Genomic DNA, 24047 nt, shown 5'->3' with positions numbered 1-24047 from the left:
TCTCTGGAGTGACGAATCACGCTTCACCATCTGGCGGTCCGACGGACGCCAGGAGAACGCTACCTGCCCGAATGCATAGTGCCAACTGTAAAGTTTGGTGGAAGAATAATGGTCTGGGCTCTTTATCAAGGTTTGGGCTAGGCCCCTTAGTTCCAGTGAAGGGAAATCTTAATGCTACAGCATACAATGACATTCTAGATGATTCTGTGCTTTCCTTTCCCATTTTACTGTGGATATACACTTTTGTACCGGTTTCCTCCAGCATCTTCACAAGGTCCTTTGCTGTTGTTCTGGGACTGATTTGCACTTTTTGCACCAAAGTACGCTCGGCTGCGTGGTCCCATGGTGTTTATACTTGCGTACTATTGTTTGTACAGATGAACGTGGTACCTTCAGGTGTTTGGAAATTGCTCCCAAGGATGAACCAGACTTGTGCAGGTCTACAATTTTGAGGTCTTGGCTGATTTCTTTTGATTTTCCCATGATGTCAAGCAAAGAGGCACTGAGTTTGAAGGTAGGCCTTGAAATACATCCACAGGTACACCTCCAATTGACTCAAATTATGTCAATTAGCCTATCAGAAGCTTCTAAAGCCATGACATCATTTTTGTAATTTTCCAAGCTGTTAAAAGCCACAGTCAACTTAGTGTATGTAAACTTCTGACCCACTGGAATTGTGATACAGTGAATTATAAGTGAAATAATCTCTGTAAACAATTATTGGAACAATTACTTGTCATGCAGAGTCGACATCCTAAGCGACTTGCCAAAACTATAGTTTGTTAACAAGAAATTTGTGGAGTAGTTGAGAAACTAGTTTTAATGACTCTAACCTAAGTGTATGTAAACTTCCGACTTCAACTGTATATACTGAATAGCTCAATTTACAGAATGTGTAACTGCTATTAAGGGGATTTGTTGGGTGTTATAACTGGACACACCAGTTGAAAGCCCTGACCCACTTTGGGATTACTGGTTTAATGCATCTTATCTCCCAGGCCTCGGACCGTCAATGTTAATAAACTAGTATAACCTACAGCATATTACCCAAACAACATTAATGGTACAGATGTTACTTTCACTTTTTATTTGTAATTCTTGAAAGTGCTTCAAGGTTTTCCACAAGCATGATAACAACATGGTACATCTGTGAATTTCATACTTAACTTGTTTTAATACTAAGCTCACACTTCTAAATAGTCTAAATAGAAACCATAAATTGTGAAGAATAAGAGTTGTGTGTGGAATTGTATTTTTGTAGGCACTTTCCATTCAAATATCAAACCAGAAAAAAAAACTGCACAATCTGGAAAAAATAAATCACAATTGCTTTTCATTTAGTTTCTATATCAAAGAATCACCACTACATTTTCAAGAAAGTCCTACTTCCAGTTCATGGCATTCACAGGCAAGCAAGTGGAGAAAGGAAGACTGGGAATGGGGTAGGATAGGATGGGATGGAGATGGAATGGGACTGTTGGGCTTCAGGTGATGGGCATCAAAAGAGGGAGGGGCCTTTCGAATAGCCTCTGGACGAGGAGCCAGCTTGGCTGTCCTCGAAATAGCTCTGCTCGATGCGGCGGCAGAAGGCCAGCAGGTTGCTGTAGCTCTTGATCTTCTCGCCCAGCTCGTCGCTGGTGAGTCGTGTGGTCAGGATGGTGAAGAGGTGGCCGAACACCAGCGCATCCAGCTCAGTGGGTCTGAGGACAAAGGGAATCTTTTATAACCTATAAAAGTTTGAGCATGATTCTTGACACAAACATACTTTTTTTTTTTAAAGGAGATCAGATTCACCAATCCAATTTCATATTTGTATTTTTAAGATACGAAAAGTATAGAGGGGGATAGATGGTATATAAGCGCAGAGTGGCCGAGACAGGGCTTAAGTCCCGTAGTCATGGCCTAGTTCCAATATTTGTATTTGTGTATGGCTCAGTTTGTAGGCTAGTTTTCTGGGACCACACATACGTAAAATGTGTGCACACATGACTAAGTCGCTTTGGATAAAAGTGTCTGCTAAATGGCATATTATTACAGTGTCTTCAGAAAGTACTGTATTCACACCCTTAGATTTTTTCCACATTTTGGGTTATAAGCTCAAATTTAAAATAGATTGAGTTTCTGTTACGGGCCTACACACAATTATTGAAGAAGTATGGCTGTACGCCCAGCCTCTGGGAATGAGCTTGACAGCATAGGCTAACATCTTCATTAACCTGGAGAAGAAGCGTGGAAACAGTTACTATTACAACTATGTGGAAACACTGGCCTGAGAGATGAGAAATCCAGCCACACTTTGCTTTTGTTAAACTAAGCCACTAACAAATCCTAATATCATTTTTGGACCAAAACCCCATATAAGTCAATCTCCCCTGTTTAGCATGTTTTGCACAATTAATTTGTTTCATTATTTTGAAGATTTGGGCATGACATTTAAAACATACTAAACATGGGGACATCGATTTACATGAGGTTTTTACAGAAAATGCTAACATTAACAATAATTGGCACTGACTAGTTAAACAAAACCAAAGTGTGGTAGAATTCTGTTTCTCGAAATTGACCGATTAATGAAATGAAAAGCTGAAATGTCACGTCAAGGATTCAACCCCTTTGTTATGGCAAGCCTAATAAAATCAACTGTATAAAAATATTCCACAAACATGCATCCTGAAATCCAAAAGGAAAATGGTGTTCAGTCTGCTTTACACGGGACACTGGAAGATTTATAAACTTTTCAGGAAGACAATCACGTAAAACACAAGTCCAAATATGCACTGGAGTTGCTTATCCGAGAATGTTATTGAGTGGTGTAGTTACAGTTTTGACTTAAATGGTTATCTAGCAATGATCAACAACCAATTCGACAGAGCTTGAAGAATTTTGAAAATAATAAAATGGGCAGGTATTGTACAATCCAAGTGTGCAAAGCTCTTAGACTAACCCAGAAAGGCTCACAGCTGTAATCGCTGCCACAGGGGATTCTAACACATATTCACTCAAGGTTGTGAATACTTATGTAAATGAGATATTTCTGCATTTCATATTAAATCAAAATCATGTTCACTGTCATTACGGAGTAGTGTGTATAGATAGATTAGGGAAAAAGTAATCAATTTTGAATTCAGCCTGTAACAAAATATGGAATAAGTCAAGGGGTATGAATACTTTGACAGCTCTAGATCCAAATCATACAGCAAATAAGGCTGTCATTTGCCACCATGTCCATGTGTGGGAGACATTACCATTTAAAAGGCAACATGCCATACCATTGATGGATTCACAAAGACCTTACATATTTATTCTATGCACAACAATGTATTATGTTGACTACTCTCCTTCTCTGCTCTAGCCAAGGTCAGCACAGGCAGTCAGTCAATTATACAACATCACACTCAGGCAGCTTTGTAATGACGTTTAAGATTTCACCCATACTGGCAATCTTAATTTTTATTACAGCAAGTTATTGTCCTCTCTTGTAGCATATGACAAGGCCAGGATGTCATTACCAGATTAATTAGAGGTCCCTCCCCCCGCAGGTTCATGGGGGAGAAAGCTCAGACAATGGGAGAAAGGGGAGCGCTGGGTTCACAGATTCAGCAGTGCTATCCTTCAACACTATGTGTAAACTAACCCAGTGAAAACAAATGGTAGTCAAAGCCCTGGCTATCTAAGAGGTACTGTATAGGCCCAAGTCTGACCCAAAACAGCATTAGTCTGCATCCCAATTCGCCACACTTCTCCCAAAGTTCCTGTCATGGATTTAAAAGCATTGGATTGACAAAGGGTGTGCAAGGCTACAAGGCTACCCCTAACCTCTTTTTTTTCTTTTAGAGTAGCAGGAAAACAACCTGTTTTGAGACCTTAAGATCAGCACTTTAATGCGACTAATGTAATATAATAGGATTCATTGAACACATTGAAAGGACTGATAAAGTAAAAGGACAAAAAATGTTAGCACAACAGGCAAATACAATGTAATAATAGGTCTAACATGGTATAGACCAGGGGTGTCAAACATTTTTTCCAAGGGGCCCGCATTCGGTCTTCAACGGGGTCCGGAAGGTAGCACTGAATTTATTTATTTCTACACTGTAAAAATTTGCTAAATAGTCTCCATTGTTTTTGGAATTGAATGCTCCCTGACTGTGTAGCTTTCATTTAGGTGATTTTTAGCGAGCTGGACACAGTCCAAAAAAACTTTGTGTCCATTATCATTTCTACAGCTTTCATCTGGTTTAGTCATGGGCCGGATCCTTATGTTTGACACCCCGGGTATAGACCATTTGTGGCCTCCAGCGGGTAATGCCGCCACTTGCAGCACATTCATTATGGCGTTACAGTGAGTATGAATCCCACTGCTCCTTTGTATGTCTCCAATTCAATGTATCACTCTCATTCGTTTTCTTTTCAAGGGCCGGCAGGTAGCATAGCGGTTAGGAGTGTTGGGACAGAACCCAAAAGGTCGCTGGTTCAAATCTCTGAGCCAATCAGGTGAAAAATCTGATATGCCCTTGAGCAAGGCACTTAACCCAAAATGCTCCATGGTCCCCGTCAATAATGGCAGATCCCTGGCCATTACTCCACTCTCCGATGGTGTCTCAAGAGTGGGATATGCAAAAAATGCATTTAATTTGCACGTGTGAAATAGGACAGACGTAAGCATCAACCAGTATATTGTTATTTGTCTATCAGAATAAATAAAAAAGTATGCAGACAATTTTATAAACCTACTGCTTATTGAAGAAGTATGGCTGTGTGCCCAGCCTCTGGGAAAGAGCTTGACAGCATTGGCTAACATCTTCATAAACCTGGAGAAGCGTGGAAACAGTTACAATATTACAATAATATTACAACTATGTGGAAACATTGCATGAGATGAGAAATCCAGCCACACTTTGGTTTTGTTAAACTAGCCACTGACAGCAAATGCTAATATTAGCATTTCGGACCAAAACCCCCTGCAAGTCAATCTCCCCTGTTTAGCAAGTTTTAAATGTCATGCCTAATGGATTGTGTTGATCAATTCATTGGTTTACAATTATTTTGAGAAGATTTTGGCATGACATTTAAAAAACATGCTAAACGTGGGACATTGATATATATACACAAGGTTTTGAACAGAGAATGCTGACGTTAGCATTAATTGGCAGTGACTAGGTTAAACAAAACCTAAGTGTGGATTGCAGTAATTCTTTGTCTATAGACTGCTTTCAAGGAAACAAATAATACATCTGTAAAATAGCTGAACTGATTGTAGTTCAGGTAATATGGTGTTCTTTTTCAGCTGAGGTTGGCAGCTAATCTCTGGTGGACAGACTGTTACAAATTGTATCCTAATGTCTGTCAAAAGACTGTGGGATGCAACACTAACAAGCAACAGTTTCGTCACTGATTATTTGAACCAATCGCAATTTAGCGGGTGAGTGTTTCTTTTGAAGTTCGCTATACTTGAGTTCAGTGGGTTGAGTCACTGACGGGGATCTTTCTGTCAGGTTTTGCGCCCCCTCGGCTTCGTAAGGTGGGGGAAATCATCATGGACTATACTCAGCCTTGTTTTAAGGTAGTAAGTCCCCCACCCCGTCTCAGTCGCTGGTATAATATCTCACACTCACATTTAATCCTGAGGTGCTGCACCCTCTGCAACAAGTGATTATTATTATCATTTATGAACATTTGAACATCTTGAAGAACAATCTGGCCTTAATGGCCAAGAACAATCTGGCCTTAATGGCCAAGTACTGTTAATCTCCACCCGGCACAGCCAGAAGAGGACTGCAGAGCCCGGTTCCTCTCTATGTTAGTTCCTAGGTTCCTGTCTTTCTCTGGAGTTTTTCCTTGCCACCATGCTTCTACATCTGCATTGTTTTCTCTTTGGGTTTTAAGGCTGGGACTCCATATAAGCACTTTGACATCTGCTGATGTAAAAAAGGGCTTTGTAAATAAATATGATTGAGGGAAAACTTGGCCCATAGACTTCCACTACTTGTTCTAATATCTTTTCTCATACATCTCCCCCCAAAACCTTATGGAGTATCTGACGAAATTACACAGGATTTTAGTTCTGGGCTTCCGAGAACACAGGGCACTGACCTGCTCCAGGCTCTTCCCTGCCCAGCCAATGGCATTCATCTTACGACGGACTTCCCACTGCTTCTGATAGGCCAGGATTTGGTTGAGGGGCCAGGAGTATGGGCTGCTGTATCTCGGCCTGGAGATCTACAGATATGAGGCTGAGGTGAGATTAAAAAAGTTTCCACATTTTGAACATTGTCTGGCTTAAGTTGGGTGGTTCTTGTAAACAAAAGACAAACACTAAAATATACTTTATACGCAATTACGCCACTGCCAAAGATAAATATTTTAATAGCTTTATAGATAGACCCAGGTTAAAATATTATTGTATTTCCTGATTGGTGGAGTGCTGCAGAGATTATTTTCCCATCTCCACAGAGGAGAACTCTGTCAGATTGACCATCAGGTTCTTGCCAAGGCCTTTCTCCAGCGATTGCTCAATTTGGCCTGGTGGCCAGCCCTAGGAAGAGTCTTGGTGGTTCCAAACTTCTTCCATTTAAGAATGATGGAAGCCACGGTGTTCTTGGGGACCTTCCAATGCTGCAGAGATTTTTTGCTACCCTTCCCCAGATCTGTGCCTCGACACAATCCTTTCTCTGAGCTCTACAGACAATTCCTTTGCTCTCATGGCTTAGTGCATGGTCAACTGTGGGACCTTATCTAGACAGGTGTGTGCCTTTCCAAATCATGTCCAATCAATTGAATTTACCACAGGTGGACCCCAATCAAGTTGTTGAAACATCAAGGATGATCAATGGAAACAGGATGCAACTGAGCTCAATTTTGAGTCTCATAGTAAAAGGTCTGCATACTTATGCAAATAAGATCAGATTTGTTATAAATTTGCAAACATTTTTTTTTTTAAACTGTTCGCTTTGTCATGATGGGGTATTGTGTGTGTAGATAGAGGACATGCAGCTTCTCTTCAGCCATATGTTTCCCTAGAAGGCTAAATAAACCCTTGCTCACCAAAATGTCATACATCTATAGAATGAGTGGCTCAATCTAGGTGACATCAATAAAGTTCTGTCATCTCGGCTTCTTCTGCGGAGCAAAGACGTTTAGGGACCAGGGAGAAAATGCAACAACAAAAATTGAAAGATTTTCTATGCAAAATGTACAAATGGCATTAGTTTGGCCAGTTGTAAGAAAATGGAGAAAAAAAAGCGCTGTGAAAACAACCCAACATGTTTCTGATAAGATTTCAGTTGGATGCATGCATATTTTGTGGTTGAAATACTATCAGGTTTTATGATGCTGATAAAGATAGCATCTCTACAGTCGGTACCTAACAGAGCATTTGCATAAGATGCTGAAAAAAAGAAATCTATTTCTCCACTCCTGTTCCAGAGTCAATTTTAACTACATTTGGTGTAACATTTTACTGCAAGAAATGCTTCATTCTGCTGGAGTTAATATAAGGCTATGTGAGAAGTTAAAGACCTACAGTCAGTGTTCAGATTTCAGTTTCCATTTAACACATCTGAACAGTAGGCTACAGTTCTCTTGATGTGCCATAGGCTTATGTGATGTCCCCGTCTTGTGACCGTGTAATTTGTATAGCACCTCAATCATCACACATTAAGATAGCTGGCACTGCCATCATCCTCTTACCACTTCACCAAATATTTCCTCAACTTTACTTTACTGGCCCTTACCTCTATTTTCAACTCTCCATTTTGCAGCTTTTCTCTTATTGAATTAAACTCTGATATTCCTTTTTGCCTTCCGTTGATCGTAAACCTAATTTGCCAATTAGCGTGTAGGCTATTTGGTGTACGTACAGTTAGGCCCTAAAGCTTACGCACTTACGCACCAGATAGCCTAAAATGATGAAAGAAAAACCTCAATGTAGCCTATAGATATAACATTTAGATAGGACATTTTACTTTCAAAGCGCACTTAGCCCTCCAGTCAGCCCTGACAAAATAGCCTATGCTATTTCACCCATTTCAATGAGCTATTATAGGTGCACACCTAACAGAGGTTCCACAAGACCTTTTCACAGATTAATGCAAAAACACTCACCATAAATAAAAAATAAAAAACAGAATCAGTTCTATCATGGCAAACATCAGACTTCTCTTTCACTGTTGCTGTTAGTATTCTCTGATAGGTTTTGGCTAACCTGAAAAACAACTGAACACTGTCTGCCTCTGTATTTGTCAGTTTGCTTAGTCAAGGAATGAAAGAGAAACTTATGACATATTATAGTAATGAAAACATTTCAAATGCCCATCCCTAACATTGAAGATGAATGAATGTCAACCGGGGGAGAACGTTTCGAAAAATCGTCGTAAATTAACACAAAAGTCACAGCTGATGGCGGCAATAAAAGGGCTATGCAGAGGGCAATGAGTGGGACTCAGCGGTGTGTGTGAGGGTCTACTAAATGGAAGCTGAGTAAAAAGCATGGCTCATTTATGAGAGGGGGGCCGAGGCTGCAGCCTAATGAAGATGAATGCCCAGGGAGAGCACTCACCTCAGTCGCCGTGGTATCATCACACCACTGGATATACAACTGCATAGAGGAAAGAGGGATACAAAGGATGAACACAGAACATAGAGGGGAAGGAAGGAGGGAAAGATATAATACAAGAGGCATGAAGAGAAGAAAATACGAGAGAAGGGGGGGTATACAGGGGGATTTGAGATGGGCAAAATTTGAAAATAAACAAAGGGAGGAAAAGTAGTGGCGAGCAGTGAAGGATAAAGGATCTAGGGGGAAGAACATTTCTCACAGAGTGCATGGTGTCGTTGCTTGATTTTACTCAACATTACTTAAGGAGCAAAGGATTTCAATGAATACTAAAATCACATGTAGATAATCAAATATACACAAATCATGAAACAAGATCATATCAAGGATATGCTCATGACATTTCAAACAACTTCTTGTTGTAACCACACGAGTCCCTTGCCAAGCACTTCCTTCTCTGACAGGAATATAGAGGGCTTCATCAGCATAAATACCCACACATTCAGTATGTAATGGAGTATTCCTTCCTGTTGAGGGGTTTCTCTACTGTACCTCAGCGGTGAGCAGCATGTTGTTGACCAGCTCCATGTAAGCTTTCATTTCAGCCCTCTGAACATCATCCAGACCATCACTGAGAGAGTGACCCTGGAGAGCGAGAGATAAGCAGTGATGAGTGTGTGAGACATACGTGTGTGTGTGTGCGCATACGAGGGTGTAGCATAGCAGGATGCTTAGATAAGCAAGCAGTCATAACAGTAAAGCTTTCAGAAATTATTCACACCCCTTGACTTATTCCACATTTTGTTGTTACAGCCTGAATTCAAAATGGATCAAATAATTTCTCACCCATCTACACACAATAACCCCATAGTGACAGTGAAAAGGTGTTTAGAAATGTTTGCAAATTTACAAAAAATGAAATACGTCATTATCTCATTTACATAAGTATTCACACCCCTGAGTCAATACATGTTAGAATCACCACAAATGGGTTGAATACTTGACTCAAGACATTTGATTACATGTTTTTTTTTATTAATAAAAAAATGTCTAATGCCAAAGTGGATTTGTTTTAATAGGGTATTGTGTCTAGGCCAGCGACAAAATGTAAATGTAATCAGGCTGCAACACAACAAAATGCATGTATGTGAGAGAGTAGTAGGGAGTGATTGATGACTGATCTTTAAGAGGACAGGGGTCCTGCTTCTCATTCATAAAGCTCACTTACCTTTGCCTTGGTAAACTGGACTATGGGCCCCAGCTCAGACACAACCTGATTTCCCACATGGACAAAGGGGACTTTACCTGAAGGGAGAGGAATAAACCATATAAAAGTTCATTTCTAGTGACAAAGGGAAAGAAGAGAGATTATGGAATGCATATTTTAAACTCTCCTCTGTAAATAAGAATCTGGTCTCCAATGTCATTCCTCAAAACTGCCCAGCAGGCTGCACTGAGTACAGAGCTAATCAAATTCATAACATTTAGTAAAGTGTTTGAGTGGGTTTGACTGGGCAGAAATCAATGATGAAGCTCGAGTCTCTTATGTGTTGGTTTTGAGTGTTGAGCTTACAAGAAAACATTACACGGAAATTGTGGTAATATTGAATTACATTTGCAAATCACATCCTAAGTCAAACACCAGGCTACATTACACTGTATTGGATTCTCCAAACCTCAGGTAGGCTATGGTGTTATGTTCATCCATTTTGAGCCAATTCCTATGAATTGTATGAAAATGTATTTTGTCCTTTAATTGAATCTGACAGTTTTTTTGCATCATTCTCTGCAAGATGGTGAGTTATGAGAGGAGGCTGGAAAAGGAAACTAAGGATTCACACTCCCATAAAATAAATGTAATCTCCAACTGGCATAATTCAATGTAAATGCAGTGAATAAAAACATTGAGGTTCTTCAGTTAAAAACAGTCTAAAGTTCTCCAGTATTTTTCAGATGCTAAATTCAGTAATTGAGAGAATAATTTATAGCCTGATTCAAATTTATCTGCGAGCAGCAACCCTAGTCATGGTTTTACAGTCATCCTTCATCGGTCTACCAGCTGCAATGTAATGTGTGATGCACCGACAAAAAGCCTGTCCACATCCAGGGGATAAAGATTTACACATACCCAACATGCTGACCACACTGCTCGCATTATGTGCACGAGTGTTTCAAAATAAACTTACACATACATATATTTCAATCATTGTGTCAATGAGCGTCTGCGTAGCCAGGCACTAAAATAGAACTTGGTTCTATTTGTCGCGCTTGAGGCGCTGCAAATCCTACCTCTCCCATCTCCTCATTGGTTTTTAGGAGCATTTGCCCACGTGGGTAATTGAAAGATGAACTGAGGTCCACATTCCAGTCGGTGGTGGTAATGGACCTTAAAGTTGGTTGACAACCACCATTTAAAGTCCAAAAAAGAAGTAGCCGAAAGGAGGCGAGATGACTAGAAACAAACTCGGTTTACCCTTTTATCTGTGGATTAATTGTCAGAGTGCGTTTCAGGTAAAATAACAACCCAGTGCTTATAATCTCAGCTAGCTAAATTGCCATGAATGTTTAATGCCTTTCGACCTGTCCCCAAATGAATATAGTTGGTTCAGAGTTTGTTTTGACATTTCAAAATTTGGGTCCTGATCACGTCTTGTGTGGATGGACAAAAATCCACATGCGCACGATGGTATACACGCACGCCCGGTCTAGTCAGCATGTAACAGGAAAGGTTCTCTTGGCCATGTACACATATGGGACGTATAAACTGCTGGTCAAGCTATACAAAAGCACAAGCATAGACCTGAGGGAGGGAGGGCATACACACTTTTTCAATAGCATGGGGAACTCACCAGATGGGGACATGTACTCTGCGTTTGACCGACAGGACACATGAACAGGCAGATTGCACATCCTCAGATAAGCCTGCGACAAAAAACAGCATTTCATATGAACTACACCAACAACACAGCTAGTTAACAATCTAAATGCAGTAATCAGTAGATCAAATAGCAACACATATGAACAGAAATCAAACAGAATGTGCTTAGTATTCATGACTGTGGTTGTTTTCTTACAACAAATGACATTCAAGGTAAATCAATATTTCAAGAACAAAATAGAATAATTTGGTTTATTCAATTAATTCAGGTGAGACTAATTAATTCAGAAGGTTGTGTTCTAGCATGGACACAGCACCACTATCATTATTTTGGCAAGCACACCGACATTGGTTCCCAGAACAATTATAGCACTGTTGTGCAGAAGAAAAACAATATGGCTCCACTGCTTTTGACTACCTGAGCAGCACTACCAGTCATGATAGAACCATTCAGCCTGAACACATATAGCCTAGGCTATTCACTGTACCACAAGGGCTCGACATTTCCACCTGCCCGGGGACCCCCTTGAAACCCTGCGGGCCAGTTAATCATCCATAGTAGCACACCTGCCTGATAATATAGACCATGTTAATATGGACCTAAAAGATAAAAGTTATCAATATGTTATTGGGATCATTTCTGGAGAGGAATATTACATTTTAATAGTTTCATACAAGACGGTGGATGTTTGTTTTTTTCTTCCTCCAAGCAATCAGTGTAAATATCATATTTTATTGTTGGCTATAAAATCATTTATAAACATGCACCTGTTAAACTGACCGTTAGAACTTAAGGCTCCATAGGTTGAGGAATTGAAAAACGGTATGGTTGAAAGAGATTGTGGGGGGAAAGGAGTGGCTAATAAGTCTGCCTGCACATCTGACTGGCTGACTTACTGCAAATTGATTAATTGTCTGACAAAACTCAACAGAAAGAAGAAGAAACTATGAAGCCAAGATCAATGATGGAGAAAAAAAAGTTTTTCTGCCCATAATTTAATTTAAAGTACAAATTCAACTCCCCCTTTAATTGAATCAGATGGCTTTACTCATCACAAAACCAATTGATGTTGCCAATTATTTTTATGATTACTTCAATGGCAAAGTTGGCAAACTTAGGCAGGAAATGCCAATAATGAACAGTAAGACATCGTATTCATACATAAAACAAATAATGAAAGAAAAACAAAGTTTTAATGTTGTAAAGTTAGTGGGAGTGGTGGAAAAATTGTTAGCAATCAATAATGACAAACCTTGCACTGACAACTTTGAAGGTAAGCTACTGAGGATGGTAGCTGACTATGGCCACTCCTATCTGTCATATCTTTAATCTGAGTCTAGAGGAAGGTGTTTGTCATCAGGCCTGGAGGGAAGCCAAAGTTATTCTGCTACCCAAGAGTGGTAAAGTGGCCTTTACTGGTTCTAACAGCAGACCTATCAGCTTGCTTCCAGCTCTTAGCAAACTGTAGAAAACAATATTGTTTGACCAAATACAACGCTATTTCTCCGTAAACAAATTGACACTTTCAGCATGCTTATATTGAAGGGCACTAAACACGTACTTAACTGACACAAATTACTGATGATTGGTTGAAAGAAATTCATAATAAAATGATTGTGGGAGCTGTCCTGTTAGATCAGTGCAGCCTTTGATAATTATTGACCATAACCTGTTGTTGAGAACTTAAGCCATAAAACATTTCAACCTCAGCTCTGAATCCATGATATGTCAATCCATCTAATAGAAATGAGAAGGTTTACTTTAATGCAGCTCTTTAGGTCCTCTACTCTTTTCGAATTTGACCAATGACCTGCCACTGGCATTAAAGCCTGTGTGTCCATGTATACTGATGACTCCACAGTAACCACAGCTGAAACCCTTAACAAGGAGTTGCAGTTCGTTTTGGAATGGTTGGCCAGTAATAAACTGGTCCTGAACATCTCTAAAACTAAGAGCATTTTTATTTGATACAAATCATTCCCTAAGCTCTAGATCTCAGCTGAATCTGGTAATGAATGGTGTGGCTGTTGAACAAATTGAGGGGACTAAATTACTTGGTGTTGCCTTAGATTGCAAAATCGGTCATGGTCAAAACATATAGAGTCAACGGTTGTAAAGACGAGGAGAGGCATGTTCATAATAAAGAAATGCTGTGCTTTTTTGACAAAACACTCCAAAAAGCCCTAAGTCCTACAGGCTCTAGTTTAGTCTCATCTTGATTATTGTCCTGCCATGTGATCAAGTGCTGCAAAGAAAGATGGGCTAATCAGAGGGCTAATATACATACCAGTCTCTTGGCTAAGAGTTGAGAGACTGACTGCATTGATATTTTTAAATTCTAAATAGTTAGAAGAGTCAACTTACACACAGCTCTGACACACACACTTACCACCACCAGATGTCTTTTCAGTCCCCAAATCCAGAATAAATTCAAGAAACATACAGTATTAGAGCCATTATTGCAAGGAACTCCCTTCTATCTCATATTGCTCAAATGAAGAGCACACCTGGTTTTAAAAACCCCCAGATAAAGCAACACCGGCGCCGACAGATGAAACTATGCAGTATTTTGTTTTTTGATGTATTATTTCTTTCACTGTTGCCCCAGGAAATCTTAAGTCTTATTACATACAGCCGGGAGGAACTATTGGCTATAAGAGCAATGTCAACCTACCAACATTACGACCAGGAATACGAATTTCCCGAAGCGGATCCTCTGTTTGGTCCACCACCCAGGACAATGGATCGGATCCCAGCAGGCGACCCAAAACAATGGTGCCGCAGAAGGGGCAGACGGAGCGGTCTTCTCGTCAGGCGCCGTAGACGGGCACATCGCCCATCGCTCCCGAGTATACTACTAGCCAATGTCCAGTATCTTGACAACAAGGTAGACGAAATCCGAGCAAGGGTTGCCTTCCAGAGAGACATCGGAGATTGCAACATTCTCTGTTTCACGGAAACATGGCTCACTCGAGATATGTTATCAGAGCCGGTACAGCCACCTGGTTCCTTCACGCATTACACCGACAAAAACATACATGTCTCTGGTAAGAAGAAGGGCGGAGGTGTGTGCCTTATGATTAACGAGTCGTGGTGTGATCATAACATACAGGAACAAGTCCTGAACAATTCCAGTTCACCTGACCTAGAATTCCTTACAATCAAATGCTGACCGCATTATCTACCAAGAGAATTCTCTTCATTTATAGTCGTGTACATCCCCCCCTCCCAAGCAGACACCTCGACAGCCCTGAAAGAACGTCATTGGACTCTGTGTAAACTGGAAACATACATATCCTGAGGCTGCATTTATTGTAGCTGGGATTTTTAACAAGGCTAATCTCAAAACAAGGCTCCCTAAATTTTACCAGCATATCGCGTGCGTGACCCGGGCTGGAAATATTCTGGATCATTGTTACTCTAACTTCCGCAACACAAACAAAGCTCTCCCTCGCCCTCCTTTTGGCAAATCTGACCACGACTCCATTTTGTTGCTCCCAGCCTATAGACAGAAACTAAAACAGGAAACGCCCGTGCTCAGGTCTGTTCAACGTTGGTCCGACCAATCTGATTCCACGCTTCAAGATTGCTTCGATCATGTGGACTGGGAAATGTTCCTGATAGCGTCGAACAACAACATTGATGTATACGCTGAGTCGGTGAGCGAGTTTATTTGCAAGTGCATCGGTGATATTGTACCCACGGCGACAATTAAAACCTTCCCCAACCCAAAACTGTGGATTGAAGGCAGCATTCGCACAAAACTAAAAGCGCGAACCACTGCTTTTAATCAGGGCAAGGCGACCGGAAACATGACCAAATACAAACAGTGTAGCTATTTCCTCAGCAAGGCAATCTAACAAGCTAAGCGTCAGTATAGAGACAGAGTAGAGACTCAATTCAATGGCTCATACACGAGAGGTCTAGTCAATCACGGACAACAAAAAGAAAACCAGCCCTGTCACAGACCCAGATGTCTTGCTCCCTGACAAACTAAACAACTTCTTTGCTCACTTTGAGGACAATACAGTGCCACCAACACAGCCCGCTACCAAAACCGGCAGACTCTCCTTCACCGCAGCCAACGTGAGTAAAACATTTAAAACGGGTTAACCCTCGCAAGGCTGCCGGCCCAGACGGCATCTCTAGCTGTGTCCTCAGAGCATGCGCAGACCAGCTGGCTGGTGTGTTTACGGACATACTAATCAATCCCTATGCCAGTCTGCTGTTCCCACATGCTTCAAGAGGGCCACCATTAGCTTTCTTGGGAACAGGAACAAAGTAACTGAGCTAAACGACCCTGCCCTGTGCAACTGGGTTCTGGACTTTGACGGGCCACTCCCAGGTGGTGAGGGTAGGAAACAACATCTCCACCCGGCTGATCCTCAACACTGGGGACCTACAGGGAGGAGGTGAGGGCCCTCGGAGTGTGGTGTCAGGAAAATAACCTCACACTCAAAGTCAACAAATCAAAGGAGATGATTGTGGACTTCAGGAAATAACAGAGGGAGCACCCCCCTATCCACATCAACGGGACAGTAGTGGAGAAGGTGGAAAGTTCCTTGGCGTATACATCACAGACAAACTGAAATGGTCCACCCACACAGACAGCGTGGTGAAGGCGCAACAGTGCCTCTTCAACCTCAGCAGGCTGAAGAAATTTGGCTTGTCACCAAAAACACAAACTTTTACAGATGCACAATTGAGAACATCCTGACGGGCAGTATCACCGCCTGGTACGGCAACTTCTCCGCCCACAACCGCAAGGCTCTTCACAGGGTAGTGAGGTCTGCACAACGCATCACCGGGGGCAAACTACCTGCACTCCAGGACACCTACATCACCCAATGTCACAGGAAGGCCAAAAAGATCATCAAGGACAATAACCACCCGAGCCACTGCCTGTTCACCCCACTATCATCCAGAAGGCATGGTTAGTACAGGTGCATCAAAGCTGGGAACAAGAGACTGAAAAACAGCTTCTATCTCAAGGCCATCAGACTGTTAAACAGCCATCACTAACATCGAGTGGCTGCTGCCAACATACTGACTCAAATCTCTCGCCACTTTAATAATTAAAAATTGGATGTAATAAAGTATCACTAGTCACTTTAAAGAATGCCACTTTATATAATGTTTACATACCATACATTACTCATCTAATTGAACAGTGACCATGTTTTTGTTATTTTGGTTCTGTACTCTAGCACTTTGAGTTTGAAAGGATACAATGACAATGAGGGTGAAGTGCAGACTTTCAGCTTTAATATTTGAGGGTATTTTCATACTCATCGGATGAACCGTTTAGAAATTATAGAAGCTTTTGTACATAGTCCCCCCCCAATATTCGGCCATCAAAAAACATTGGACAGTTTAACATAATGTAGAATAAAGTAACTTCACCCTCGTTGTCATTGCATCCTTTCAAACTCAAAGTGCTAGAGTACAGAACCAAAATAACAAAAAATGGTCACTGTCCAATGAATTATGGTGCTCACTGTATATGTACATATTCTTATTCATTCCTTTACACTTGTGTGTATAAGGTAGTTGTTGTGAAATTGTTAGATTACTTTACTTGAATGTTCCCGGGTGGCCTTAAAATCAGCTTGAAAATCTATGGCAAGACATGAAAATGGCTGTCTAGCGATGATGAACAACCAACTCGAGAGACCTTAAAGACATTTTTAAAGAACCATGTACAAACATTGTACAATCTAGGTGTGCAAAGCTCTTACAGACTTAACCAGAAAGACTCATGTATTGTCTCAAGGGGTTAAACGCATATGTTAAATCTAGTGTTTTCTTTCTCATTATTTTTGCAGTCAAATTACATATGGATATTAGGTGAAGGTAAAGAATATCACCTTTTATTTGAGGGTCTCTGCATTATATTTTAGAAATAAAAGGCTACATAAAGTACTATCTAGTCATCCCATTTGTGAAAAAAATACAGTATTTGGACTAAATTCCATTTCAGTAGTCTAAAGGTTAATATTTGGGATGGGAAACAGTTAGCATTTCCCATAGGAAAACATTTCACACTTAGCCACCATGCTAATGTAACTGTGGTTTCCGTCCCTCTCCTTGCTCCATCCTGGGCTCAGTCAGAGACCCTCTGAAAACATCGACAACTGTCAGCCATAAGGCATTATTACCCGTCACTCCACAAAAGCAGTCTCAGAGCAGGTGAAGTCACCGATTGAACGCTACTTGTGTACCGCTAAACACCAACTGACAAACCCCTAAGGACATTCTCTATGCAGAATTATCCTCTGGAAAGAGACCACAGATATTTCTGCAAGCAAGACCTCAAGTCCTTTGGCATCAACACCGACACCTGAGAAGATGGCGCCCAGGACTATCTTCACTAACAGCGGGCACTTCGCAGCGGGCTGCTAACCAGCAAGTCCACCCTGGCGCAACACTAAGTAGTAAAGAGCAAAAATGAAAGATCAGGACAACGCCGCAACATCTACAACAGGCTTCCCCAATAAGCAGCCAGAAGGCATAATCAGGCCCGCGGGTGATTTTATTTGTCCCCCCAAGTCTTCTGAGCAAAAAATGTATAAATAAATATTTAGTTGTATTCATTGTTGGATATAAGACTATAAAATCACCAAGAAATCAGCTCAGTGATTTAAATTCAGGAAATCTGTTTCCCAAGTATTCCCACACATAAAGAGGCATATGTGATCATATCCCAATGTAATCAAGGTTTGAAATTTTTCAATTTTTGTCAAATACTATATGTTTGGGATCTTGCAGTGTACAAATGATTTATAACTTTGTTCCAGCCCCCCGACCCTCCGCTCAGGGAAATAAATAAATCGGCCCACGGCTGAATGTAATTGGGGGCCCCTGATCTGCAACAGCAGGGCAGTCTACAAATGTGACAACTATGGCCGAGTCTGCCTCTCAAGAGTGGACTTCACACCCACCGCAGACGCTGTGCTAAGACCTAACTCCCCAAGGCACATGAAATCTATTGTCACCGGAGTCTGCGACGACAAATTGTCAAGATGTTGGTTTCAGACCCCGCTGGTGACAATGGCGCCCAACTGTGGGGCAAGGCTCTTTTTGGTGAGGAGGTCAAAGGCGGGTGAATGTAGCAGACATGAGTCCAGCTCATGGTCTTGTGATGTGGGAATTTCCTGTTGGTCTAACATGTTTGTTTCTCCCCTGGAGACCCAAGTTCAGATCCTGTCCATGACACAGGCATGCACAGTTGTATACCAGATAGCTACAATAGAGCCAACAACGACAAGCAGCCATCATCTGCACAGGGGTTTCCACCCTCAAATTTTTTTCTTCCATATAACAATGACATCCATGAAGTTGTTGGATTTTAATGAAAACAGGTGTCTTATGAAAAGTTTTATAAAATATGACAAACCCTATCAACACATTTGGCCATGTTTGATCGGAGGACTAGCTTTACGGGCCCCTTGTACTGTATGGTCTTTTAAGGAGGCCTAGCCTATACCACAACATTTGTGTAACGGCTAATGCCAACGAGCCAACTGTCTTAGTTTCACATCCTATTTGGCTATGGCAAAGGCATAAACATTATCTTACCTGTACAGCAAGTGATGATGCACAATCTGATAGTAGTATCTGATCCTCTGAAAAAACAAACAGGCAACAGACAGACATGCATTTGCACATTATAAAGTGACAAGATACGCTGATAAATATGGCTCAAACAGTTATTAAAATTCTTAAAAACCTGTATTCCTCTCTGATTCATTAGCATAATTTTCCTCAACATTACATCAAATAACTTTAATTAGGTATGTTTAGCAGTACACTAATAGTCCACAACATTGTAGGGTTCAGGGCTTAAGCCTAAACAACTAAAAACTAAACTAAACTTAATTAATAAAGTAAATAACTTTCGCATTATCCAACACATGATTTAACATTGTAAATGCAGAAGTAGGTATTTGAACAGTTTTGTCTCTTAAGTGAGTGAATGACTTACCTCTCAGAGGCTGATACAAGGTGGCATTTTCAGGCCATGGCTCCGCAGCTGTGGGACAAAATATTCAGGAGAGCATTGGCAAAAGGTCACATTGAGGAGTTTGTCAGGTTGCAGAACAGTCACTGTTGTGACATGATGAATTTTGAGCTTGAGCCAATCTGAGAGGCAGCATCATAAAATGTTCCTGTGAGGATGATTGAATTTCAGAGGCCTAGTATAACATTGCCTGGGGATCAGACCACCAACGTCTGGGACATTACACTGTTTGATTCTGGAAATGGTCCTCTACAACTTAGAATATTGAATAAAATTACATTACCGATTGTCTGCGTGGCAACAAATTTTAGACAAGATATCCACAGTAAAGTATTATTAAATCAACTTTTCAAAGCGCTGGTAATGCACCTTAAGCATCGGCCCTACCGAGCTAAAGAACCAGCTGACACCTGTTTGATTTTAAACATACTTTATAATAATAAATCTATGCAGTAAAAAATACAAATTCAGCAACTAGTTGCTTGTATGCACCAGTCCAATAATGTCAACTTCACTTTCACGCACATCTCATGTGTGGCAGCTGTGATCAGCCAGCTGCATCCCCTTCCAGCGATTAGCTGGGCGCAGCAGGTAGTCTAGTGGTTAGAGCTTTGGGCCAGTAACCAGTTGCTGGATCGAATCCCGAACTGACAAGGTAATATAATCTGTCGTTCTGCCCCTGAACAAGGAAGTTAACCCACTGTTCCCCGGTGGGCCGCCATTGTAAATAAGAATTTGTTCTTGACTGACTTGCCTAGTTAAATAAAAGGTTACGTTTTAAAACACCTGCTTCTCTCCATCCCACTTTTTCTGTGCATCCATCAGTTTTTAAGATATAATTTAGCCGTAATGGCGAGCTGGGATGCAGACCCTGATAAGTCTTCGGTTGTTACATTTGGAGCAGCGCACAGAGCGAGCAATGTTGATACATTATATAATTTAATCGCCTGGCTAGCTAGCTAGCTACCCATGTTGCCCCCGCCTCCCAGTTAGCACAGTGTCCTTTGCTCCCGCCTGCTGAACATCTGCCCTTGTCGTCATTAATGGAACTGCGGGAAATCAGTGCCCGACATGAGGGCAAAGCTAGATAGCTACCGGGGACGCCACCGTCTCCTGCCTACCGGAATCGGAGCCAACACCTGCAATCATATCTTTCACTAGCTCCATATCCCGCCTGCTATGCATCGGAGTCCTAGCTAGTGTAGTCAATGTGAAATGGCTAGCTAGTTAGCGGTGGTGCGCGCTAGTGGCGTTTCAATCGGTGACGTCACTTGCTCCGAGACCTTGAAGTAGTGGTTCCCCTTGCTCTGCAAGGGCCGCGGCTTTTGTGGAGCGATGGGTAACGATGCTTCGAGGGTGACTGTTGATGTGTGCAGAGCGTCCCTGGTTCGAGCCCGGGGCGAGGGGACGGACTAAAGTCTATACTGTTACACTAGCACCCAGTGTTCTTCGCTAATACCTTCCATCGCCATCGTTAAAATAACTGCGGGAAAGCAGTGCCCGACAGGCGGGGGCGAAAGACACTTTCTACCAGTGTTCTCGTTAGCTAGCTACCATTGTTTCCCCGCCTCTTCTACTTCTTCTAACATTAACGCCACCTACTGTACTGGAGCAACCCCGCCTCCTCCCTGTGTAGCATTAAAAATGGAAGATAGAATTAAAGATGGGTTCATGAAGATGCGACAACACATCTGCCACGCTGATCCTCAACACAAGGGTGGCAGCGTAGCCTAGTATCCGAAAGGTTGCAAGATCGAATCCCCGAGCTGACAAGGTCGTTCTGCCCCTGAACAAGGCAGTTAACCCACTATTCCTAGGCCTTCAATGAAAATAATAATTTGTTCTTTAACTGACTTGCCTAGTTAAATAAAAAGTTTAAACATAAAAATAAAATATTAAAAAGGGCCCCCAAGGGTGCATCTATAGTCTCCTCCTATATTCCCGGGTTCAACCCCCGACTGCGTGGCTCGACACCAACACCATCATTAAGCCTGCCCATACCATAACTCCATCATGGGGCACTCTGTTCACAACATTGACATCAGCAAACTGAGTGATCTGTGGTTGTGAGGCCGGTTGGACACACTGACAAATTCTCTAAAACGACATTAGAGGTGTCTTATGGTAGAGAAATGAGCAGTCTGTCAACTGCTCTGGTGGATATTCCTGCAGTCAGCATACCAATTGCACTCTCCCTCAACTTGAGACATGTGTGACAAAACTGCACATTTTTGAGTGGCCTTTTATTGTCCCCAGCACAAGTTGCACCTGTGTAATGATGATGCTGTTTAGTCAGCTTCTTGATATGCCACACCTGTCAGGTGGATGGATTATCTTAGCAAAGGAGAAATGCTCTCTAATGAAAATGTAAACAAATTTGTGCACAAAATCGGAGAGAAATATGCTTTTTGTGGGTATGGAAAATTTCTGGGAGATTTCATTCAACTCACTTTACATGTTGCGTTTATATTTTTGTGTAGTGTAACGTAAACTCACCCCATTCCGTACAAATGTGCGCAACCAGAACATTCAAACGAGGCAACCAAGAAAACTCATGGGACTGCAGCGACTGTGTCGACTTCAAAATCGGGGGTGTGAACTACGTTTCTATTCAAGCGTTGATCGACATGGTAATGGCTCTATAGTATTGGAGAAAAGTTGAAAAAAAACGGACCCTCCGTTACATCGTGACGTGTCATGCCGTAACGTACTGCATGCATAAAGCAACTATTCCTGTCTTATAATATCTCTCCACCAGGTGTAGCACTTCTCTCAAAACAAAGGGGGATACCTAGTCATTTTCTGCGTCATCATTGCATGTGATCATCATTCTCAAAGCCACTGTTTACTTCCAAGATCACTTTAGCACCACCCTAAAAACCCGATTCAAATTCGACACAAACCTTCAAATAGGTATGTAATGACACATTATATAAACTCTTTATAGTGTTTTATTTACATTTTAGAGGCGATAAGGTGATAAGTTGGACAGATCGAGTGAAAAAAAGCAATTTTCCCACACAACATCTCTCCTTCTCACTATCACGCATTAGTTTCGCTTCCCCACCCACCATTTTTAAAAAGAGCTGGGCTCATTGCCTTCTTGAATCATGCAGAAAAGGGCAGCGTGGGGTCATGTAATTGATTCTGTTGGAAAGGGGAGAAATTGTGTTTTACAGTGGTATTGACATTACAGCTGATCTGGAAGTATTACGTTTTTGGGGCGCTAAAATAAGGTAAATTGTACGAACCAATGCGATGTACAAAAGTGAGTGAGTTTACGTTAGTTTGATATGGAAAGCTAGTTACCTCATTTGTCAGCGAAGCCGCAGACAAAAATGAATCTTTGCACGGCTAGCTAGTGGCTAGCATCTGATGCTAACTAACGACAAAACGAATGCTAATGACGTTAGCTTTATGTTGCTGAACACAGACTACACACATTACCTGCTATCTGGGAGACGAATGCCTCTGCAGCAAGAGACATGACGAAATCGGACAGAAATTCAATCCAGAATGGTGTAAAATAAAATGTGGCAAACAAGGTTAAGGGCACGCTTAGCGTAGAGTCATAAAGGTGACGTCAGACGCAGTGGTACGACGCGCCTGTTTTTCCTGCTCCAAATTTAGTTCAATCACAATTGTTCCGCCAACACGTCGCTCGGACCTGAGCCCATAGCCACACTCAGAGTAGGAATGCAGACCAAGTATCGGAGAAAAGGATACGATGAATAGGACAAGATCTCCTCTCTGCCCAGAAAGATACCATTCACCAGCTCTGCTACCGTTATGTCAAAATACTAACCAAATATGCCTGCAATTATCATTTACCTGCTTACTTCCAAAAATGGTCTAAATAAAATTGTACAAGCTACCACCTTTTTTTTTTATGTATCACGATTTTCAAAAAAACTGTGTTGTGTGATACAAATGCAAAAAGCATGTTAAATATCCTTCCTCCCAATTAATTTCTATGTGAGAATTGCCAGAACAATCAGAGATCATGTAACGTGATCTTTGTTGTCGTATATAATGTGATATGTTACAGGTTTGGTTCGTATTTCCTGTAAAAAAAAATTTAAAAAAGAGGGACAACATCTGAAGAATTAAACAGGATATTTTTGATCTAGACAAAAAAATGTGTTAGCCTATTATGTGTGGGTTCCTCCATCATATAACTGGTTAAGCAGAGACGTCCCTAAAAACCTTTACATATTTGCATCTTAGCCCCCCTTGTTTTGGGGTTTTCCAACATGTTGACAAGTATTTACTTTTCTCACGATATTGCTGCATGCTTGAAATCTACACATCTCTGAGTGACTGTCTGCACTGTCAGAGAGAACAAGGTTCAGACGAATATACAAATCAAATTTATTTATAAAGCCCTTCGTACATCAGCTGATATCTCAAAGTGCTGTACAGAAACCCAGCCTAAAACCCCAAACAGCAAGCAGCATGGTCAAATAATAGGTCTGGGACAGGTAGCACGTCCGGTGAACAGGTCAGGATTCCATAGCCGCAGGCAGAACAGTTGAGACAGTTGAACAGTTGAAACTGGAGCAGCAGCACGGCCAGGTGGACTGGGAACAGCAAG

At 41.4% G+C, this 24047-nt stretch overlaps 1 protein-coding gene across 1 annotated transcript; it reads right to left on the bottom strand.

The window, feature by feature from the left end:
* Positions 1-1072: 1072 nt before the first annotated feature.
* Positions 1073-23070, bottom strand: LOC139413142 (metaxin 2). The gene is made up of 10 exons (XM_071160234.1): positions 22901-23070; positions 19418-19465; positions 19012-19058; positions 11404-11476; positions 9783-9859; positions 9107-9199; positions 8558-8596; positions 6094-6219; positions 4735-4811; positions 1073-1700 (listed from the first exon to the last, which is right to left on the bottom strand). Exons 1-10 carry the CDS (start codon positions 22938-22940, stop codon positions 1499-1501), a joined length of 822 nt encoding a protein of 273 aa, XP_071016335.1. The 5' UTR covers positions 22941-23070; the 3' UTR covers positions 1073-1498.
* Between the last annotated feature and the right edge of the window lie 977 nt (positions 23071-24047).

This window comes from Oncorhynchus clarkii, chromosome 7 (genome assembly GCF_045791955.1).
Source record: "Oncorhynchus clarkii lewisi isolate Uvic-CL-2024 chromosome 7, UVic_Ocla_1.0, whole genome shotgun sequence".
NCBI lineage: Eukaryota > Metazoa > Chordata > Actinopteri > Salmoniformes > Salmonidae > Oncorhynchus > Oncorhynchus clarkii.
Note: the sequence above shows the minus strand (reverse complement) of the source record. Positions and strands in the feature narration are given on the sequence as shown.

Coding starts and splice junctions, on each gene's coding strand:
- LOC139413142 (XM_071160234.1), bottom strand. CDS start 22,940: ATGTCTCTTGCTGCAGAGGCATTCGTCTCCCAGATAGCAG. Junction 11,477..19,011: donor CATCATCACTTGCTGTACAG/GTAAGATAATGT, acceptor TTTTTGTCGCAG/GCTTATCTGAGGATGTGCAA. Junction 8,597..9,106: donor ACATGCTGCTCACCGCTGAG/GTACAGTAGAGA, acceptor TCCTCTATGCAG/TTGTATATCCAGTGGTGTGA.